The sequence below is a fragment of the Hippopotamus amphibius genome, chromosome 10, assembly GCF_030028045.1.
Source record: "Hippopotamus amphibius kiboko isolate mHipAmp2 chromosome 10, mHipAmp2.hap2, whole genome shotgun sequence".
Classification (NCBI taxonomy): domain Eukaryota; kingdom Metazoa; phylum Chordata; class Mammalia; order Artiodactyla; family Hippopotamidae; genus Hippopotamus; species Hippopotamus amphibius.
This window is the reverse complement of record NC_080195.1, coordinates 12,426,994-12,450,261: the sequence shown is the minus strand read 5'-3', so window position 1 is coordinate 12,450,261 and position 23,268 is coordinate 12,426,994. Positions and strand designations below refer to the sequence as shown.

Sequence of the window (23,268 nt, the reverse complement as noted above, 5' to 3'; positions counted from 1 at the left end):
TATCCCAGAATCAGAGACAGATACGGGTTTTGTGGGACTCTGATGATTATAATAAAATTGAGGGGAGGAAGTATCTCTTTAAGAAAAAAATTATGAATATGAAATTAGATGCACGCACTTGGATGAAACCCTGCAAGTGAGAAGCCATGATGCTTAAGCTTCTGTAACTGCACTGTAAATCCGCCTCAGCCCAGAACCCAGCAGCAAACATCCCTTTAGGTCTCATCACTCAACTCACCAATGTGGCTAGAAGACTCCTGCCTTCAGTCCACTTTGGTCCTAAGATTGGGTACTGTGCTGCAATGTGGGCCAGGGGACCACAGTCACAAGACAAACGTGATACAGCAGCTGGGAATCAGGCAGACAAGGTGCCTGAAACTTAGATCAGCAGAGAAGAGGAGGGGAGAGGAGAGCGAGGACAAACGGCGCCGCTGCCAATGTTCTGACTGGTGGTGGCCAGTTAGAGAGCCCAGTGTCCAATCTGACGCTGCCGCCTCCTGACCCGGCTCTACTTCCCTTGTACCTCCCCCGCCTCCCAACATCCTCCTGCCGACGTCCACGTACCTGCTCCCCTGCAGGAAACTGGCATATTCCACTGTCTGCTGAGGGTGAAGCCATATGGTAATTGCACACTATATTATATGATATTATATCATATCATATCATATATCATATCATATATCATCATATCATATATTACATGACATGACATGACATTATATTATTTTTGTATATATCACACGAATACACACACACACTTGTATGTTTGTTTGTGTAAATCAGAACTAAGAGTCAACCAGTTAGGAGGGGCTACCTGGTATTTCATCCTGTGGCTTAAGAAGCAGGGAGATGCCATAAGAACAGAAAGGAAGAATGCCTAACTGCTAATTACTTGAACCACTTTTTAAAAATATGTAATTAAAAAAATATACGTATATAATTATTTCGAAAAGGAGAGTTCAGGTAATTTTAAAATACTCGCAGAAATTTTTTAAAGAAAGAAATCAGAAGGAAGATAATAGGATGAGAAAAAACAAAATTAGTCTGAAAGACTAGTGTCGACCCCTAAATACAGAGACTGTCGGTGTTGCCTCACACACCTTTAACTAGTTATAAAAGGCCCTCCAAGGCCGATCGTCACTCATCCTGCCTGGTGCATTAGGTACTTTAGAATGACTCCTCCCCCAGAGTTTCAAAGACATGAATATAAAGCTGTTTTACCTTCTGCACATAATAAATCTATCAAGAAAAATTTCTTCTTGAAATGTTGGTTGGCAATGACAATGAAAACAATAATAATAGCTTACCTTGGATTAAGTATCTCCTAGTTACTGTTTCTGTTGCTCTCCATGACCCTGCATTGTGGATATTGTCAGTCCTGAAAATCACTTACCATGACATAAGATGGAACACAAAGGTGGTTCTGAGCTTCCTAGCAGCCAACTCAGAGGAAAGTGCAATCAGTCATATTAACATCATTTATGATGTCGGTAACATAAAACACAAATGTTTCTTTAGAAAATCATGGTGGTCCCTGGTGCTGAAATTTAGGTATCTTTTAGTCAATCTTTTGTTGTACCTTGGTTTCCTAGACTGAATCCCTTAATCATTTTCCTCCTATCTTCGAATTTATGGATTTTTAAGATTCATATATGAAAATTATCATTTCTGATTCTACTTAGATTTAATATTGGGGTTTCATCTCTTTATCTTCTGCAAAATCCTAAAAATGAGCACCCATTCTTTCCCTGCTGTCTTAGACTTTTTCCTTTTACATCTGTCTGGAGTTTATTGTACTTACTTGACTGCGGAGAATTGAAAATGCTCTTCTATTTCCCTGTTCCTGCTCTGTGCCAGGACTGTGAATCTCCCACATTCTTACTGGCAGAATCTCTCCCCACATGGTGAGAGAACGTTGTGTTTGCTCTGTAACCTACACACCAGTGCTCAGCACGGGGAAGGATGGTCCCATTCTGGGTTGCAGTTTGCATCTGCAGCAGGGCAAATTCTCAGCCTGGAAAACAGCTTCTCTGGGTCCAGGTTTGGATAGCAGAGGAGGTTTTGTTTTGTTTTTTCCTAGCTTTAACATGATTAGGAAAACAACTGAGTCAGGACAAATTGATGCCGGTTGGGGGCCAATAAAATAGAATCCCATCTCCCTTTCCTTTTTCCCTACTGCCGCTATCCCATAACATACAAGATTTGGCTTCCTTGGCCAAAATGCTATTCCCATATAAACACCAACTTTTTGCCACCAATTTAAGTTTTGCAGACTCTAAGGCAGCTGCTCCAACAGGAAGATCGCAACTGTTTGTTTGTTTGTTTGTTTGTTTTTTAAATGGTCGCTTGGAGAGCTGTCACTGAAAAAGATAAAGACAGGGAAACAGATTGACTTTGTCACCTGGGATTGCACAGGTATCCCGCGTAACTGCTGACGTGGCCGTATAAATGCAAGCTCCCTGCCCAGTGTCTCCCTGGTTTGCTTCTCACCGTGCTCCTAACATACAGACTAGATTTCCAACTGCTGCCAGTCCCTTCTCTGGCCTCCTCTCCTGCAGGGACAGAAATCTGAAGGTGTTCATCTTCCCAGAGGACTAACCATGAAGAGGCAAAAAACCAGGCCACTTGCCTAGCCCCAGCCTCTCACACCTGCCAAGAGCTCCTTTCCTCAAGGATGGAAGCAGGGCTTCCTAAATGGTGCCCCAACCCCGCTGTCTCCCTGAGACCTGGTCACCATCCTCTGTAAACCCTCTCTTTGCCTGTCCTTGCCAGGGGAGGAGAGTCACGCTCCTCACTGAAGCGTCTGAGCCGTGCACAAGGTGGCCCCACTCTCCTAGCCCATGTGGTTCTCCCACAGCCCTTTCCACTCACCTGTGCTCTGCACCCATCCTTCCACCAGGGGGCGCTTGGAAAGGGGATGGGGCAGACTGAGGTCGTCACAATGTCTAGGGTGGTCCAAGGGCCCTCCGGAGGCAGGTGGTGCAATGCTAAGTGTCCTTGGCATATGAGATAGGAACAGCACAGCAAAATGCAAAGTGGAGAAATTCTGTGGGTAGTTTCTGTCAAGCTCAAGTACATTCTTGCAAAATCCACGTACCTAAAAAACATTCATCTACTGAATGCAACAGGCATTTGCTGAGTGTCCGCTCCATGTAACCTACTAAAGTTCTAATCTGTGGAGAATAGTGAGCCCTGGGATCAGCTGCCTTCATGCAGCTTACAGCCCAGGGAAGGAGCCAAATAGTAAATAAGCACGCATGCCATACGAGGGAATATGCGTGTGGCTACCAAGTGCACTGTGCTACAATGGAGAAAGAGTGTTATGAAAGAGATGGTCTGGGAGGAGGGGAAACCCGACTCCGAGGAAGAGCAGAAGGTCTCTGAGAAAGTGACCTCCAGGCTAGAACTTGAAGGATGAGTGGCCGTCATGGGGCAGGGAGAGGGGATTGCTCTCCAGCCCGATGGAGTGGGATGCTGGAAGAATCAGAGGCAGGAAAGGGCTCTGAGAATTAGAGGAACTAAAGGGATGGACCCGGCGGCACGTGTTGGGAGTGAGGAGAGGGACAGCGACACGCCCAAGGCTGCCTAGGGCAGCGGGGGCCTAGCAGTCCTGGCCAGGGGCAAGACTTCAGATCCCACCTTAAGTGCCATGGAAAACCATCGGGAATTTCAATGAGGGGGAAGCGTGCTCTATAGTCCTCGGGATACTGTAACTCACAGCTCATAAGAGAAACAGACTTGAGAAACTGAGGCTGTGAGTGGTTGCCCCGAATTCCTGTGTTTCTTATGTCTGCCCACTGAACACAGAGACCATCAGTGCTTGTTTATACAGCCTCCCTCGGTGACAGTGGCACTATGAGATTCGCCTTCACTTTCCATGGGTCATTGGAACCTTTAGAAGGAGCTCTACACTACTGCCCCCCAAAATGTCAGTGACACATGCATCAAGCTGTTTTACATTTTTCAGGTAACAAATGTATCTAGAAAATTGTCTTTTTAAAATTTTGGTCAACGACAACAACAACAGCAGCAACAGTAATAATAGCTACCTTGAATTAAGTGTCTCCTGGTTACTGTTTCTGCATCGTGGATGTTATCCCAATTTTACTGAGATAAGTGAGGCTCAGAGTTTTAAATGTCTTGACTAAGGTCACAGAGCTAGGAGGGACGAAGGATTACAATCCAGTTGTAACCGTTAAGCACAAAGTCCATCCTGCTCTCCACTGAGCCTTCAGATCCTCCACTAAAAGGTTCAAGGTAGTTCTGATCTCAGGAATTGGAATTATGGACTCACCCTTCTGATTCCCAGTGGGGTCTGGAGATGGTCTCAGCTTTTTCACAAAAGTCTTAATGTTGTCATTCATTTTTTTCTTGCCTTTGTCATAATGCAAAAAACTCTTCCTAACCAGCCCTCTCCTTTCCCCTCACCAACATGGGAGATTTGCACATACTTGAACCAGAATTTTCATATTTGTGAAAATGATTTTTCCAACGCAGGACTCAAGTGTCGAGTATTAAGTGCTTGGGTCCCAGCATACTCCATGCTCTCCTGACCCCACACTTGTACTCAGCGGGTGCTGGCACCGTCAATAGCCCAATAAGCCATTAGAATCCCCAGGGTGCCCGCTCCTTCCCAACTCCTGCCTGGTCTCCAAGCCCAACTCAAGTACCATCTCTTCCACGAAACACCCAACTCTTCCCCAATTTCTTCTATCTTGGGATTCTCACAAAACCCCACATCACTCCCCAGGTGCTGTAGTTGTTTGTCTGCTTTTGAACTCTTCCTTCCTGGGGTGGAAGCTCCTTGAGGGCAGGTCTGTGGCATCTTGACGTTCACTTTCCTGTGTGGAGCCTAGTACACAGCAGAGACTCAGTACACGTTTGTGGAATAGGAACTAAGGGGTGAATTCATAAATGTTGGGACGGTTGGTTCTTTTTTTTTATTTTTATTTTTGGCTGCATTGGGTCTTCGTTGCTGCACATGGGCTTTCTCTAGTTGTGGTTGGAGGGGGGGCTACTCTTCATGGCAGTGGGAGGGCTTCTCGTTGTGGTGGCTTCTCTTGTTGTGGAGCACGGGCTCCAGGTGCACGGGCTCAGTTGCTCCGCAGCATGTGGGATCTTCCTGGCCCAGGGGTCAAACCCGTGCCCCCTGCATCGGCAGGCGGATTCTTCTTCCCATCACCAGGGAAGTCCCAGACAGTTGGTTCTGAATTACTTGATGACAGGTCATTTACTTTGTAGGTTGAATCAGTGACCAAGTAGACAGAGAGGAAAGCTAAGTCAGGGCTTTAACTTTGGCTAACTATTAGCAGCCCTAAAGAGATCTCAACAGAGAAAAGGTGTTGAAACCACTAAGGGCCATTGTCCTAGCTCAGCTGCCCACAGCTGGAGCCCAGGGGTGGGCAGACACATCAGGTCTCCCCAGTCCCCACTCAGCTTCAGGGGCTGATTCCTGCGGCCTCCCCTGGACAGTGTCCACTTCGTGCCACTGTGCTCAGAAAGGCGGCCAGACGTGGCCAGACGCTGGTGAAAGACTGTGAGACGTGGTACGCCACTGTTGGTCTTCTGGACGCTCGTCTGAGTGGAGAGAAGCGCAGCAAACTCAGGCCCACGCTTCCAAGGCAGGCCCGTATTTGTCTCCAGAGGAAAGACTTATTTTGAAAATTGGCGAAGGATGTGAAATGCCAGCCTCAATTCTAAGGCCTGGCGTTGAATGGCAGTTAGGGCTGGACCCAAGATACTCGGGGAAATCAAGACAAGCTGGAGAACGTGGCTTCTGAGTTTTAGGGGCAGCTGGAGGGGTTTTGTCCAGGCCCGAGTAGTGGAGCTTCAGGAAGCCGGTGTCGGGGGCTGGAAGCTGCCTGCTTTCTGGCGGTTACTAGGGTGGTCGGTGTGAGCCGTCAGAGAGCACACGGACACCCTCCTCACCGTTGGCACACTTCCCTAAACACAGTTCTGGGGGAATAAAAAGAATAAAAGAAAGCACCTCCACCTGGCGCCTTCCTCCAACACTTCTCCCCACGCCGAGGAATTTTGCCGCCTTTGGTCCCTGCTGGGTTTGCTGTCTGGCGTTTTCCATTTCCAGGATGAGGCTGCGTGTGGCAGCAGGCTTGCCAGGGTCAGACGAAGGCCTGAGGCCTGAACATTTAAATTCTGTTCTAAAAAGAGGCAGCCTTCTAAGACAGAGAAAGAGAAACTGTTGGGTGGACGCGTCTTTGCAATGGTGTGTGGCAAACACACCTCTGAAGGTCTGTGGCCACCAGTCCCAGGGGGCTGCAAGGAGTCATCCCCACGGAAGCCTCTTGGGAGGGTTTAAATGGTGATGCCACCAAACCACCAGAGACACAGCATTTTGTAATAGATGTCCAGCTCGACCTAACCCTAGCAGCAAACCCCAGAGCCAGCCACAAGAGTTCTAATTGAAGCCACTGCCACCACATTGCTGTGTGCCTTTTTCAGCCTGAGATGATGTGAGTCTATTGCCTTGTGGAGGGCGTAGGAAGTTCCTATTATAACCCTGTCCTAGGGGAATAATGTAGATTCCACTTGTATTAGGCCCCTTACACATCTTAGACAGGTGTTCCCATTTTATTTATTGATTTTAATCTGACCAGATTTCAACTTTGTTCCCCAGTGCCACGGAGATGGGGTGAGAGGCCTCATCACGAGAGGAGGAGGGGAAACTCGGGTCCCCAACCCCATTCCTCAGCACGAATTACACTTTTCGTGGTTGACAGTTTACAGTTTTGGTAATGGTCAGAATGTTTAACCACCAGCGAACCTGGTGCCGGCCCATGATGCCAGGTGGGAGAAGCTGGTTGGCCCCCCAGGTTCCTCTTCAGAAAGCTGCCTGTGTGAGCGATTCTGTGCTGGGCTCTGCACCCGCCATGGCCCCGGGCTCTCTCTGGTGCTGGGGGCCCTGTGCTGCTGTGCGGGGCCACACGGAGGAGCCTGCGACACAGCCTCTGACCTCAGCATGGCAACCCAGCATGACACGAAGCGCTCTCAGGAAACGATGGATAGGTACGGAACACAGCACAGGACAGACGCCCGGTGAACGACTCCCAGTGGTTTTCAGGCCTGACCGTGCGTCCCAGTCACCTGGGGGGATCATTATTAAATAGACAGAGTCCCCGCCGAACCGACCTGCTGAATCCAAATTCCCAAAGTGGGGCCCGGGATAAGCTCAGGACACTGTGTGCACAGCCAGGCTTGGGATCCAGCAGCGTAGACGGTGAGTTTCCAGGGGGAAGACTGGAGAGGAGGTCACCCAGATGGGGCAGGGGGACCCAGCCAAGGCCCCCGCCAGCGCTTCTGACCAGGGAGGGAACTCACGAAGGATGCATTTCCACCTCCTCAGCCGCCCCAGGAAAAGTCATTTTGGGGTGCAAGGCGAGGGCTGGAGTCCAGATGTTTTCCCGGAGCTGGCGGCCCTCCTGCCTCCTCAGGAGTATTTTTCTCTGTGGCTTAGCAACCATTTTCTGATCTACACCGACGGGAAATCAGAAGGAGCCGGTGAGAAATATACGGGCTAATTTACTCCCCAAATGCAACAATACAAAGCCAGTAAATGCCCGGACAGTTTACCAAAGCAAGTGCCTCGGCCACGCGCAGACAGTAGCGACTACGGACTGTTCAGGCCGCCCTCCGCTTCTTCCCGGCCTCCCGTCCCCTCTTCCACCCTGACCCTCCTTCCCAGCGCCACTCCCATTTCTGACTGTGCTCCCCAGACACCTCAGCTCAGCAGCAGAAAGGAATCCAAAAATGGCGAGTCAAAGAGATGGGTCCAGGCAAGTGCTGAACAAGCTACATTAACTAGTTTGCTGACTTGGGGGTAAACAGTGAAAGCTACTTTCTTTCTTTCTTTTTTTTTTTAATGCCAAGGATGAATGAGACAAAGATCTAGTCTAGAAACTGCAACTCTTATCTCATAAGTAACCCCCTGGCTTCCCCAGTTCAGCAAGCTTCTGGTAGGCGTTTCCTGGTGAGCTGGTAGTGGAGTGAGGCATTAAAATACGACACAGGCACCAAATAAAAGAACACACGTCTATAAACATAATAACAACCAGTCCTCACAGTGTTCCTCCTGTGGGACTCTTTCTGGGTCCTTCCTGTTAGAAATGATGAACTCGCCTAGGGGCTCATGAAGTGGGGGGGGGGGGGATCCTGGTACCGCTGTCCACCCACGTACAGCGGAGGAATCCCGGAAGTTAGCGGAAGGTGCTGAACAAATGACACTCAGTGAGGATTTTATCTGAATTGCCAAGAACATGTTCATTACAGAACGATCAACTTGTCCCAGTTTGCCTAGGCCTGGCCTGGTTTTAAAACTGAAAGTTTTGCATCCATGGCACCTTCTCAGTCCCAGGCAAACAGGGACATGTGTCACCCCATCTGACTGGCACAGCCTTGGGTAGAGAACTCCTCCCTCCTCCTGACAGCCTCGCGCTGCTTTCTTCTCATGCTCTTCCCATGTGCGGTCACTACACAAGGTCCCCTGGCCTCGCAGGGCGTCCTCTGTGTCAGTGCCCCCCCCCAACTCAGAGCTCTCTGGGGGGCCTGTTACTGGGGACCCACCAGGCTGCCTGTGCACTGGGCTAGAGCCTCCTGGTGACCTCCTCATAGTGGTTCCTCACTCACATACACACACACACACTCACACTCACACTCACACACACACACCTCTACCCTCTCTCACCTGGAGGGGCCAGGCACCTCCCCAGCATGTCACTAGGGGGTGCTGGGTGGCAGTCCCTGGGCCTGGTAGGGTCGGGAGGGGTGAGTAGCTTGTAGGACCAGTAGCTTGCGGACCCCCAGCCTGGGGCCTCTGCTCCGGAGCTGGGGCGTCTGGGACGCTTCACCAGCAGGGTTGCACGTGTGTGGCGTGTAGGCCTGCGCTGGTATGATGATGTGGGGACACAGCACCAAGGGAAGCGATGAAAGCCATCAGGAAAGCACAAGGAAGAAAATCATCAATGCACCTTGTTGAGAGGTTGATTACATAACATAATTAGATTACATCATGTGACCCATTCAGTCACCTAGCTTCTCACACAACCAGCCAGTTTACTATTATTTTTAAAATCAACAAGAATAGTTGTTTCACTGGAGCAACTTCTCATGTTAATAAAAACTAGTGGATTCACCTCTGATCAGACAGACCCCCAGTTACCTTCAGGGCTGGGATTTCCTGTTGCTGTATGTTTGCAGGTGGAATTGACACTGGAGTTTTAAAATCAGACAATCAGTCTTCATTTCCCTTTGTCATGGGACATGTGTCCCCTGGGGTTCATGGTGAGTGACATCGCTAGTGACACGTTCCACCTAGTTCTTCAGGAATCACTGCCTTGCAGACCGGGGTGGGGGTGGGGGTGGGGGGAGCAGCTTGTGAAATTAGCAAACAAAGCTAAATAGGGATGTGCTGTGATCAACACCACAGACAAAGAACAAAAAGCAGTATACGTCAGAAATGCAGTAAGTTAATAAAAATATTCCCATGGAAAAATACAAGCTACAGCTGGAGAAGGCAGGATAGGGGTTGATGGAAATTCAGGAAACAGAGAGTCAATGAAACAGTGCGATTTGGAAAGCAGTCATTGCCAGGGAGCGATTTATGGGGTGAGACTGGATGAGTGTGCAATGCGATATGACAGCTAAATAAGCAAAGGAAGGTTCAACCCTGCTGCACAGGACCCGAGCGCCTTGCCCCGCAGCCATGGCATCTGGTGACCATCCCCACACCTACTGTGTGTCAGGCTTAACACACACTCAGGTTATCCTCCAGATTCTCTGAGAGGCAGGTATTATCACATCCAGCAAAGAAACTGAAGCTTGTGGACGTTACACAGCTTGCCAGGGATCACAGGGCTGGAAAGTGGCAACCTGGAATAACCCACATCCTACTCCAAAATCTCATCTCCATGTTCTGTAACTGGCCGCCACTCAGTGAGTGAAGAGGCAAGGGACAGGGATACCCCACTGTCCAGTGTCGGCCGGAGCCCTGCAACAACCTCTGGCTGTGGGGTCCTGTCAACCTGGGTTCCAATCCCAGCCCTGCCTCTGAACAGCTGTGTGATTTTAAGAGTGTCACTTAACCTATCTGTGCCAAAGTGGGAAAAATAATACCATCCACAGCGGGAGGTGGTGATGATTAAGTGGATGTGGGGGAGGCTCTCGGTGAACCGTACAACACACAAAATACACGTGTTGTTACGAGTCTCGTGAGCCAACCCGTAAATCTCTGGTCCTGGAGCTGTCCTGCTTCCACTCACTCATCACGACCAGTCAGTTCTACCTCCTGCACTTGGAAAACTGCTGAGCAAGAAGGGGATTGGAATATCAGGGATGAAGGCTTGGTGTGCTGTGAAGGGCTCGTGTTGTGTGCAACTGGCTGCAGCCTCCTTAGGATTTGCAAAACCTTCTTTAAGCTTTTTGTCTCACAAGTAAGCACCTGCAGTCTAAGAAAATTCATTCTGAAGGAAAAAAGGGTGACAGGCCAGTGACAGATCTGGAAGCCATCCCAAGTGAAGAATGGTTGAAGGAAGCTAAGATACACAAGGCCCAGAGAAGAGGAACACGGATGCCATCTTCATATGTTGACTAGAGGAGGGGACCCATGTGCTCTGATCTGCCCCCGGGCGTGGAGCTGGAAGAAAGGAGCGTGTGGTTCCTACAGTGGGAGGCCCTGGGATGGTGGTGAGTGGGCTCCCTCTGGGCTTCCGTGGCTGTGCTAGAAAAATGAAGGGATTCGATTAGACGCTGTATTTTCCAGCAACAATTCTCCCATAGCAATTGGGTGTCCTACCATTCAATTCAATTCTGACACCACCCCAAGGCAGAGCAGACCCACGCTTTACAGGGCTTCATCGCACAAGACTGTCAGCACATCTGAATGCTGGCTGCACGTCCTGGGTCCTCAGGCTGCTCACTCTTGTGTCCAACTTGGCTACAAAGTTGAGAGTTCTTACAACCCCGCTTCAGGCTCGATAATTCACTGGCGTGAATCACAGAACTCAGAAAGGTGCTATACTTATGGTTACAATCTTACTGCAAAGGATGCTACTCAGGGACCGGCCAATGGAAGAGATGCGCAGAGCAAAGCTTGGGGATGAGAGGCACAGAGAACCCAGGCTCTCTTTGGGTGCATCACTTTCCCGTCACATGTGTTCATTAATCCAGAAGCTCCCTGCACCACGCTGTTTTTGAGGTTTTATATGCAGTGTCATGGGGTTTTGTAGCGTTGGCATGCGTAATTAAATGATGGCCACACAACTAAACTCAGTCTTAGCGGTCAGAGGATGGGGCTGAACGTTCTAACCCCGTCATCCTGCAGTTGGTTCCTCTGGTGACCAGCCCCCATCCTGAAGCTCTGTAGCCCCCCGCCCCCACGAGCCATCTCATTAGCATAAACTCACTTACAGGAACAAGGGGCTCATTAGGCCTAACAAAACACTCCGATCACTCAGGAAATTCCAAGGGTTTAGGTGCTCTGGGCCAGGGAACCCGGGACAAAGGCCAGGTATATTTTTATTACACCACAGGTACACTTTCAGTCCCTTCAGTCTCTGACATGCTCTAAAACTGGTTACGAGGTACAGTTCAGCCCAATGTAAGAAGATACCTTCCGAACTAGAGCTCTGTGGCCATTTAATGGGCTGCCTCCGAGGGTCTGAGCTACCTGGAGTAGGAAGTGATCCAGCTGAGGTTGGCTGACCCCGGCCGAGACCGCTGAGCAGGAAAGCCCCATGCGGGGTGGTAGCTGAGACCCGATGCTCACTCACCCCGATGTCTGGGCACGGGGTGATGTGAATGCCTTGCTGATTTCAGAATCGAGAGACGCTTCCGTTCTGGATGAACAGCACTGGGAAGAGGGAAGGCTGGCAGCGCGGATGGCACGGCTACGACAACGAGCTCAGGGACATGAGGGGCATCTTCCTGGCCTTCGGACCCGGTAGGAAGCCATGACCAAATTCTCTTAGTCATCCCTTCCCAAGGAGGCGTCAGCCAGCGGGGGCTGAGGGCGCTAGTAGAGCTGGAGTGATTTCTTTACGGACCCTCTTTATGAGCAAAGCTGAGCAAACCCAGCCGGTCTCCATGAAATGTCTTGGGCTGGCTGGCTTTCAAATGCTTCTTGGGTTTGGCAAACGTGGCCAAATACTTTTCCTTGTAAGTTTTAAATCTCGAGCACAGTGGAGAAAATGTATTCCACATGTTTATGATTCATTTTTTACTTAATTCATCAAAATGTTCTCTCACAGCCATCTGATGTCCAGGAAAGCTGCTCAGGCACCAGGTTGCTGACAGCTATGCATCCTGAAGTTGACGTGATGGCTTCAGGGGGTCTGACTCTTCCACAATCCCTCCCTGTCTAGAGCACCCACCCCTGTGAGGGTCATTCGGTGTAGGGCCCACCAGAAGCTACAGTGTGCTCAGGGCCAGGCTAGGGGATGATTTTGTGACTGACTTTGAGAAGGAGCCAGAATGACTCAGGATGTCTTGCATGAAAGCAAATTGGCCGTGCCTTCCTTGCCCTACATTCCCAGGGCAGAAAGAGAGGGGAGATGGAGAGGGCCTTTTCGGTCATTTGCTTTAATTAACACAGCACCGTAAATTCACATTTTGGAAAAGTTTATCAAACGCTCTAAAGATCATACTACTACCTGAACACCCCCTTTAAAGAAACAGAGTAAAAAGCAGGAAACAGCCACCTACGATCAGCTGCCTGGCTCTCGAGCTACTCTTCTTCCTTCCTGCTGTCCAGGCTCCTTATGAGACACCACAAGAAGCTTACCCCCATACTCAGAGTCCAAGTTCCTTCTTCTGGATGTTGATCAAAATGTTTCAACCCACGGAAGTCCACGCTTTCCTTTCAAAGTATAGGTTAAAGATCACACCCGGAAGCCCTGACCTTCTCCTCGATGTAACAGGACAGAGATACACATCAGCCCCCTTCACTCCCTCCACCTCGGGTCACTCCACCTACCCCAGAATAGCTGCTGAGAACTAGAGGTGTCAGCTTCCACACCCTCCTCGGGCGCGTCTGGGAGCCTGAGCTTAGGGGACCCGTGTCATCCAAGTGCCCATGTCCTTCACTAAACATCAGAACCAGTAGCAGCAAACATTTATAGAGCACAACTGGGGTCATGACATTGGCCTGAGAGTTCAGAGGGTGCCCCAGCAGGACGCTATCAACCGATAACAGTTATCCGGCCCTTCCTGCTAGCCAAGCCCCAGGTTAGATCTAAGCAGCTCAGAAGCCAAGTGAATTCAGGATGGAGCCTTGAGGATGTTGCTGAGGTCAACTGCTAGATCAGGTTGGAGATATTCCAAGGCCATAGCTTTTTTTTTTTTTTTAATTTTTATTGGAATATAGTTGCCCTACAATGTTGTGTCAGTTGATACTACAGAGCAAAGTGAATCAGCCATACAAATACATCTATCCCTTCTTTTCTGGATTTCCTTCTCATTTAGGTCACCACAGAGCACTGAATAGAGCTCCCTGTGCTATACAGTAGGTTCTCATTAGTTATCTATTTTATACATAGTATCAATAGTGTATCTATGGCAATCCCAATCTCCCAATTCATCCCACCCTCCCTCTTCCCCCTTGGTGTCCATATATTTGTTCTCTATGTCTGTGTCTCTATTTCTGCTTTATAAACAAGAGCGTCTAGACCATTTTTTTTCAGATTCCACATATATGCATTGATATACAATATTTGTTTTTCTCTTTCTGACTTACTACACTCTGTATGACAGTCTCTAGGTCCATCCACGTCCCTTCAAACGAACCAGGGCCATGGCCTTTATATGGGGGAACATTCGACAGCAGGGCTTTCATTCAAAGGCATCGCCTCCTCCTTCCTGAGAAGAGAGGAATCAGATCATGAATACAAAACAGTGGTCAGTTGGAGTGTTTATGAGTAAGAGTCTCGGGCAGATTTTAAAGCAGAAGCACATCTAGCCTCAAACCAAAAATTTTAAACAAAGTACCCAAAGCTGCAATAGCTTGAATTCAGTGGGGAGATGTTGTCCATTAACAAAGGCCTCCAATCATACGCTCCTTTCAAACTAAAAGCCTAAGTCTTTTATAGACAGAAAGACGACCCCTGATGAAAATGGACTAGGCTAATTGCAAAAATGTTTCCAGGCAGATACAACCTTGAGAGCCTCCCGCAAACCATCACGTTTCTGGCTCCAATTCTCATAAAAGATTGAACAGCTTTACACACTGACTGTTTACTCAGAAGAAAATTTAAGAGCGAAGCCTTTAATAGCTATCTAGCTGCACTTTGAGATAAAGGTACAGCCCTCCTGATTAATTGTAGGTGCTTCTCCTCACGGAGGATGCTGAGCATCGCTGCGGCTGCCCAGATACAGCTTTAGAAGTCAGGAAGTCTGGTCCAGCTAAGAGAAAGGGAAATAATTCTGGAAGAGAGCCTCTCTCTGGTTAATCCCAGTTTCTAATTTGAACCACCTAATCTTGGCCTGGAGAACTCCGCCTTCGAGATAAGACAGCAGGAGTATGATTCAGTGAGCTGCCTGGGAGCTAGCAAGCCTCACTTGGAAAGCAGCCCAACGTGGTCAGGCGCAGCAGGAGCCTCCAGAACCTTCTCTCTTTAGGAGAAACAGTTTAAATGTCCAAAAAAATGTACACCCATGGGAATAACTTGGATTCCCATTCCAGGTTCAGACGCCATCTTGAGCTGGCAGAGCTTGGCTGGCCCCTCGCCATTGGACCGGGTATTGCTGTGCTCGTCAGGGATTTTCTAGAAGCTCTCATTCCAGCCTGGATCATCTCTGCATTGGGCCCAGAGTCCCAGCCCTGCAGACCAGGAAGCCATGGACCAGATGGAGTGGGAAAGAAATCCCAATTCTCCCTCCTGCTTCCATGGATGGGATTTGATTTTGTACTTTCAGCATAAAAAGATGATCTTTTCTAACATTTTTTTGTCAGTAGAGCTTGATCTCAATTTTTCTTGCCAAATGTTAAAGAAGGAGACGTTTGAAAGGCTGGGGACAAGTGGCTTGGATTTCCTATTGTCTGCCACCCTCCCATGTGACATGACATGGCCACCGGGTGACCTCACATCTAGGTCCACGCACGGCAAGTCAGAGGGAGAGGAGTCGCTTCTGTGTCACTGGGACAACCTTGCCACTGATTTCTCAGCTGCAGCTGATTCTCCTCTGGGGAAGTGTAACCACCACCCTCATCTAATTGTAACATTTTCCTTGATATTGGAAGGGTTGGCCTTCCAGGGCAGCCTTTATATTCTCCTTTCCAGGGAGTTCTGGATTATTTTAAATGACTGTCTATGCTGAGGTGATGCCGACTCGTACCCTCCCTGCCCTAAAAGTAAAGCGGAACCCTTCAAATAATCTATAGGATAAACATTTTCAAGCCATACTTTCCCTTGCTGGACATTTATTCTATTACCAATAACAGCTCTCATTTATTGAGCACTTATGATGGGGCTGGAACTAGGGTTTAGGTGCCATCTCCATGCCCATCCCCTGAGGTTACCCAGCTAGTAAGTGGCTGCAGCCTGGCTGTAGAGCCCACGAACCTCTTTATACCGAATTCAACTTTAATTCTTCAAAATAAGCAAAACCCATCACTTGGGAAGTTGCCCTGGATCTAACATACTCTGTGGCAGAGTTTTCTGTGTGTAGCTTCCTTCTGTATTTATAATTTCAGGGTTAATATAAAAGTAGAATTTGGCATGGACACTTCTGGGCTATGTCACTGTTGGTTTGCTTTTTAAATCAAGTATATGTGATCATTTTAGCAAAGCAATTATAAAGATTATTTTCTAAGATAGAAAACTTGACCTTACAGCCCCCAAACTACCTTTTAAGAAAAAAATTAGAGGGACTAAAAGCACATGCATGGGCCTTTATTGATGGCTAAAACTCCTTCCTGAATTCAGCTTCAGTAGTTTTGGACATTTTGTTGGAAGCTCTGGTTTGGAACCTAAAAGTGAAGCTGCTTGTGAATATTACTAAAGTCTCATATTCACTCTTTAAACAGATAAACACTTTTCATTCAGCATCTTTTCTGCCTCGTGTGGAGAAAGAGAAGGTCCACTTTGGACTGAAACCCCTCCTTCAGCACCCTTACTTGCTATGCTGTGAGCAGGCAGCCCTGCCCTTGGTGGCCTGTGTCCGCGTGGAGTCTGGCACAGCCTCTGGGAAGAGGCCAGCACTCTCCTTCATGAGCTCCTCCGAGCCTTCACGTGGGTCTCTAACTCCCACACCAGTTTCTTTATCTTCCCCACAGCCAGTGAAAGGCTCGCAAGGAATGTTCAGCTGATCTTCCAAACATATTTAGGAGACTGCTGCTGTTGCTAGTGAATTAGCCACACTGAGGAAACTATACAATTTCAGGTTCCATCCAGTCCTGGCACCTCCATGTGGCAGGAAACTGGGAAACGTTCTTGAGTTGGGGGGCCCTTGGGCTCACCAGTCCCTGCAACATCGGTGGCCTAGAAGAGGAGTGTGCAACTGGATTGGGTTTGGGGACCCCACCCCACAGGACAGGCAGCCTTCTGTGACCACAGCAGCTCCCCCGTGCTGGTGGAAATGAGCAGCTTCAGACGGCCCTTGGGTCCCCAGGGAAAGCTCTGTTGTCACAAGGGGAGCACAGTTACGCACAGAGATAGTTTGTTGTCTGATCTGTCTTTCAAAGAAACATCTCTGTGAGCCATAGAAAGCGACTTCCTATCACAGTCTAGAACCTTCCAGATCTCCTTCCAGGTTCACAATCCCTTGGCCAGGCCCCATGGACGAGGCGGATTTTCCAGTCCCGAGGCTGCCTGGATGCTGAGTGTAATTCCCCCGCCTTGTGAGCCTGTCCCTCTCTCTGCCCTGCCCTGGAGGGACCGTGACAGCTTGTTTGCTCCCCTTTGCTTTTCAGATTTCAAATCCAACTTCAGAGCCGCTCCCATCAGATCCGTGGATGTCTACAACGTCATGTGCAACGTGGCAGATATCGCCCCCCTGCCCAACAATGGGTCCTGGTCCCGGGTGGCCTGCATGCTGAAGGACCCGGCCAGCTCAGCCCCGGCCACGCTGCCGAGCGCCTGGGCACTGGCCTCGGTCCTACTGGCACTGCTGGCCTAGCAGCTGGCGCCGTTGTCCCAGACGCCCAGCGCATGTGCCCCAGGGGGGAGAGGGTTGCCCTTTTCTATTGTAGTAATAGCTTCATTCATTCAATCAAAGCCATACAACTGTAAATATATTATTCTTGGATGATTCTATACATAAAAGTCCCTATTTCTTAAAAAAACAAAAACAAAAAACTCTTGTTTTTTCTGGAGGTAAGGAAAATCCAAGCTTTTCATTTGTTCAACTATAGGTTATTTTCTCCTTTTTTTTTCATGTGCACAGATGAACTGTCTGAGCAGGGCCTACCCCTGTAGCGACCAGACCTTGGGCGGGTATTCCATGGAGTCCTGGCCCCTCTCTGACCTGCTTTGCACAAAAGCGACCCTCGGGGTCTATGGCCACCGACCTGAGCTGCTCCTTCCATCTGGGAAAAAGGAGGCCCAGGTGAAGCAGAGCTGCTGTCTATTTCTAACTCAGCTCGCGGGGTTTCTTCCCCTTCTACCACGTCCCAGAAAGGGCACATCTTAGCTTGGCTCACCCAGCAATCAAAATTCCTGAGAACTGCAGAATTCATAGAACAAAGTGAAAGATAGGGGTTCCTTCCTGAAGTCTGAGAAACAAAAGTTGCTCTCTGCCTTGAGGAGTAGAGACGTTTACAGTAGCTACGGGCTTCCGTGAGCCTTCTCTTAGCGCATCGTGGCGTGAACACGCACACGGCAGGCGTGGGCTTGCCTGCTGCCCGCCTGCCTGCAGAAAGGCTCCCTCAGGGGCCGCCCCTCTCTGGACCCCATGCAGAGTGTGGGCTCTAGCACCACCTGACATATCACAGGCCGGGAAGGGGACGTCTGGCTGATAACAGTGCGGACGTACTTGAGAAATCTCACTTTCTTGCTTGAAATGGCGACGGATTAAGCGTAAGCTTGAGGCACAGTGTCCTGGAGCCGTGCTTATTCACAACCACAGCAAAGTGGACCCTCGCGTGACCCAGGATCCCAAGGGAAATGGCCGGGGTGGGGGGCAGGGAATGGAGGCCGCCTGATGGAGTCGAAACCCAGTCTCTAACCGCTGAGTCATCTGGTTAGGAAACAGTTTGGTCAAAGTGCCACCTCAGAGACCCTATGGTCTCTCTTCTTAAAAAACCCTGAAGAAGAGGCACTGAGCCTGAATTGAAATGTTTTCAGTTTAGTCTTCTAAGTTTGCTGTAGGAGATTTTGTTGCAAAACAAGGGATAACAGCATTTCTATATGATCGGAGTCATATACACATATCACTGCATTAAAAACGAGTTTGCTCTAAATGAGGCACATCTGCAAATGAGGCTTTTTGTCGGGAAAAGACAACAGATCGGGTCTTGTCAGGACGATAAAGCCCTTATGTGTTGTTTACCTTGAAAAATAAAAATCTACACGCACCCTGATTCAAGAAGGCTGGGAGCGATCTCTGGGCCTTGAATCATGAGGGCAAAGGATCACTGCTTACAAATATCAAATTTATCTTCACAAAAGATTCCCAAGGATTTATGTAATGTGTTCTTAAAGTGCCAGCAAACCATCGAATCAATTGGAAAAGCAAATCAACCTTTGTTACCTGGCTGAAAGCCAATTAGTGCTTTTGGAACATTGGCGGTGGTTGTTGAAATAGGCATCTATTGTTCAAAGTTTTCTTTCTCCTTAAAGGACTGTGTTCTAATTAATGCAGTGGAGCCCATTGTGCCCCCTTGTGAAGGCAGGGGACCTAAAATAAACCCAGTGATTCAATTAAAAGCGGATCATCCAAGTCCAGAGGGGTACGAACAGACACACAATATGGATTTGTCCTTCCTGCTCTGTTCTACCAATTTTTTCCCTCTCTCATCCTTAAAAATCTTCAAGTTACATAATAAAATTTGTCTGACAAAGTGTAGTTACTCAATAAGTAGTTTTGAATAGATAAATGAGAATAAGATACTTTTGGAATCATGAATATTGGTAAGTAATAAAGAAAATTCAGACACAACGGAGAAAAAAAAACTTTTTGCCTAAAGGAATATATATATTTTAGTGGCTTAATTGTTTGGCTAGAATTTTTTTCTTTTGATTTTTGTTTTAAAGTTATTTTATTATCCCAAGGAAAATTCTGCTTTCTCTAAACACGTTTTGTTCCATTGGAGTAATATCTGCTAGGACTATACACATACCTTTCCTCCTGGATTATTTTACTACTTCATCGCCAATTCCAGGAGGAAGGTAATTGGATTGACCTGCAGATACCAAAGATAGATGAAAGGAACGATCTTTAAAGATAAGATGAATGGCTACTTTCTCTGCCTGTATGCCTAATTGCCAGTACCCAATTCAATTAAGTTCTGAAGACTTTAGCATAAATTAGAGCAGGCCCAGGGAATTCTTTCCAGCCTCCAAGAGCCCTGACTCATAAAGTCCCAACTCTGGAAGTCCACAGCAGATCTGAGTTCAGCCAGAGAGAGCAGTCTGCAAACTCTCTGGGATGGCGAACATCATCTGGGCCTCTTCCAGAGATGTAGGTTCAGAGAATCTGGCGGGGGGCGGGTCGGGGTCTCGGACAACACTCTTCAGTCACATGGCTGTAAGGTCTGGGTTTGCTCTAAGGAGAGGTGGGTTCTGACTTGACCTTGGTAGACCTGAGTCTCCTGACAGCAGTTTCAGAGTCTGCCAGTTTCTTCAAGGGCCATCAGGCTGGCATCAGCTACGGATCGCAGCTGGGTCAGCCTCCTGCCCTTCTGAAACCAAAGTGGATCTGTAATCCCCAGTGAGGGAGAGGCTTCTCCACACCCAAGTCCCTGTCAGTCTAAGATCTCCAATGGTGCTATCAGACAAACTCATTGTTCAAGACACACAGCTCTTTTATGAATTTTCTATGAAAGTGTGTTACATTTCTGTAAATATCAAGAGATTTCCAAATGTGATAGTGTGTTTAGTCTTTGTAAGCAATTTGTAATAGACCAAAGTCAGCTCTCATAAACTACCTTCTAGTAGGAAGAGAGATGGTAGCCTTGACAGCCTGGTTATAAAACACAGGAAACTTGGTCTCAGGTCTGTGCTATGGAAGATATACTTATGTGTTGCTTTGAAATCATAAAATAGCACCTAGTACAGTGCCTCAGATGTTTCGTAAATGTCCCGTAAATATGTGTTGAACGAGAAAAAGAATAAATATCATTGAGGAGACTTGCTTACACAGCAGATATTCTCTCTCTTTGTAGTTCCTCAAATTAAACAAACCTTTCCTTTTTGGGCTGTTATCTTTTCTTATCACCCAACTGACAATATAATTATACTTCATTTCATGGACTAAGCACATTCCATCTCAAGCTTATAAACTTGACAGATGGATGAAAGGAAGGGAGGAAGGAGATTAGATTTTAAATATACTAAGCATATTTACTTTCTAAAAATATAAGTTGTATCGAGATTCAATTCACATGCCTTACAATCCTTCCCTTTAGAGAATCAATTTAATGGCATTTGTATGGTCACAGAGCTGTGCAACCATCACCACAATCAACTTGAGAACATTTTCATCACCCCCAAAACAAACTCCACATCCATGAGCATGTAAGCGCTCCCCCTCTCCCCTCACCCCGCCCCCAGGCAACCTCTGAACTATACTCTGTCTCCACAGGTTTGCCTATTTGGGATATTTCATGAAAATGCAATAACCATGATCCCTGTGGAGCCCCGAGTCCAGTCTCTAGCCAACAGTACCACTCAAAGCTACTCAGTCTCTCGCAGAGCCTCCTTATGGCTTCGCCCCAGAGACCAGGAACAGCCCACACGCCCCTCCTCGGCGGCATCCCAGCCGGAAGCTCCACGTGTCATTGTGTGCCCGCTTCCCGACAGGTTTCCTTGAGATGCCTGAGGCTGGCACCGGCTCCTTCTCCCTTCCACTTGAGGGACTTTCTCAAATGCAAGTCAGAGCAGGCCACTCCTGTGCCCCAACTCGTCAGTGACTCCTAGCCCTGGTCTTAATCTCACCCCTGTAGCTTCATCGGGGCTGGCATGACGTCCGCCCTTTTCTCTACCCGACCTCCTGTCACTCTCCCTTTCACTCTGTAAGCTCTTCTTGCCTTAGGGCACTTCCCTCACGCCACCTTCTCCTCCTTCATTCGTACCCCATCTTCATCTAGCTAGTGTCCCCTTCCCTTAGAACTCAGCTAAATGTCGCCTTACACGCCTCTTGACCAGGTCAGGGCCCCTGGCCACATGCAGCCGCGTCTGTCACAATACCAGTATCTGGAAGAGGCAAGGATCCTCTCATAGAACCTTGAGCGGGAGCACGGCACTGCTGACACCGTGATTCCAGACTTCTCACTTACAGAACCGTGAGAGAATACATTTCTGTTGTTTTAAGCCACGCAGTTTCTGGTAATTTGTTACAGCAACTCATACACCCTTCAAGTTGCTTTCGCTTTCGGAGTCAATCTAGCGCATCAAAGTTTTCTTGGGCTCCTCCTTCACACCAGGTTACTGTCCTTACAGAACTTACAATGTAGTCATTTTGTTTCTTCCATTTTTTTTTTAAATTTATCTTTGATTGAAGTATAGTTGATTCACAATGTTGCGTTAGTTTCTGATGTACAGCAAACTGATTCACATTCATATATGTTCCTCTTCATATTCTTTTCCATTATGGTTTATTGTAAGATATTGAATATAGTTCCCTATGCCATTCCTTCCATTTGTGAACACAGTTGAATTCTCATTTCTGTAGAACAGAATGTTACTGGTTGCTACGGGCGATGCAGGGAGGGAAGTTCAGAGGAAACAGGAGTACCGTGATGAAAGAAGGCGTCAGCTCTGCAGCAGAGGAGCTGCAGGCAGGAAGCTCATCCCTAGCCGCCCTTGGGATCTCGCTCTTGGCCATTTGATGTCCCCACGCCCGTCTGCTCTTTGCCTTGCCTGCGGGATTACCTGGCAGCAGAAGCAAGCTTGATCACATGACTCACCTGGTTAAAAAACCACCCTTGTGTCTCCTTCCTATGGAATTAAATTCCGAATTCTGCCTCCCATCCCTGTCTACGGTTTGACGTCCCCCTACATCTCGATGCTTCAGCTCAAGTTTCTCAGCTGGGCCCCCACACGTGCCACTGTCAACTCTCTTACGTTGGCCCCATGTCTGGGATGCCCCATCTCACTCTCTGTCTGGCAAACTTTCATTTATCCCTCAGAGCCTAGACTCTCTGTAAGGCTTCTGTGCTTTCACATTCTTGTTTCGTTTATTGCAAAGCAAATCACATTGCCTTGTAATAATTTGTTGTCAAGGACTCTCCAACTAGGCTGGAGGCTAAGCAGAATGCCAGGAATGAATCTTCTCATTTTTGGAGCCTCCAAACCACATCTGCAGCACCAACAAAGTCGGCCACAAAATAGTTGATAATTTGCTGATGAAATGAATGAATTATTGAAGGGAGGGAGAGCAGGAGGGAGGGAAAAGGTTAGGACACTCTGGTCAGATCACCTAAATTTGGACAGAGCTTCTCACAGTAGTGATGGGTTGGAAAAGCCAGAGGCAGGAAACATTTTGTAGAAAGTAGCAGAATTTGACAAATGACTAATGTGTGACACAGAATCCAGGGGGCAGGGGTTTCTCTTTCAACATTTCAGCAAGCCCCCTCTTTAGCCATGAACACGAGGAAGTGTAACAGATGGGAAGAAAGGAAGAAAAGATAAATGAGCCCTGTCTTCACCATGCTTAATTCGACTTTTCAACAAGATGCTAACACAACCCTCTATTGTCATTTGCCTATGGCTTGGAAGAGACAGCGGAAGGGTGTTCAGAGCCTTGGATGCTCAAGATGTAGCCTGTGGAGGAGGAGAAAGAGTCCCAATCACCGGCTCCCTCCCTCCCATGCCTTTTGAGTCTGATCTGCCTTTGCTACTGAGAAGTGGGGAGTGCATGGGAGGGGAGGAGGTGGAGAAGTGCCTTCAGAGGGAGAAAACAGGTGTTTACAAAATCCCTTTCCTGGAATAGCCATGTTTACAGCCCTGACCTTCCGCTTAGGAAAGTCCCAGAACCAAGTGGTGCTCAGAAGGACCCCTGCACTCCCTCCAGTGACGTCTGGAGGGGATGGGGCAGTCTATCCACCAGGAGCCCTTGAAACTGACCAGCCGGGGCTCAACTCTGGGACAAGGCCCCAAACTGGGG

General features: G+C 48.2%; 1 protein-coding gene across 1 annotated transcript in view; it reads left to right on the top strand.

Moving 5' to 3' along the window:
• The window catches only part of ENPP6 (ectonucleotide pyrophosphatase/phosphodiesterase 6), a 102,790-nt gene extending 85,532 nt beyond the window's left edge, over window positions 1–17,258 (top strand). The window contains exons 7-8 of the mRNA XM_057697417.1: window positions 11,827–11,950; window positions 16,916–17,258. Of these exons, the coding sequence (XP_057553400.1) occupies window positions 11,827–11,950; window positions 16,916–17,121 (330 nt within the window). The 3' untranslated portion in view covers window positions 17,122–17,258. The remainder of the gene's footprint in view (window positions 1–11,826; window positions 11,951–16,915) is intronic.
• Window positions 17,259–23,268: the final 6,010 nt, after the last annotated feature.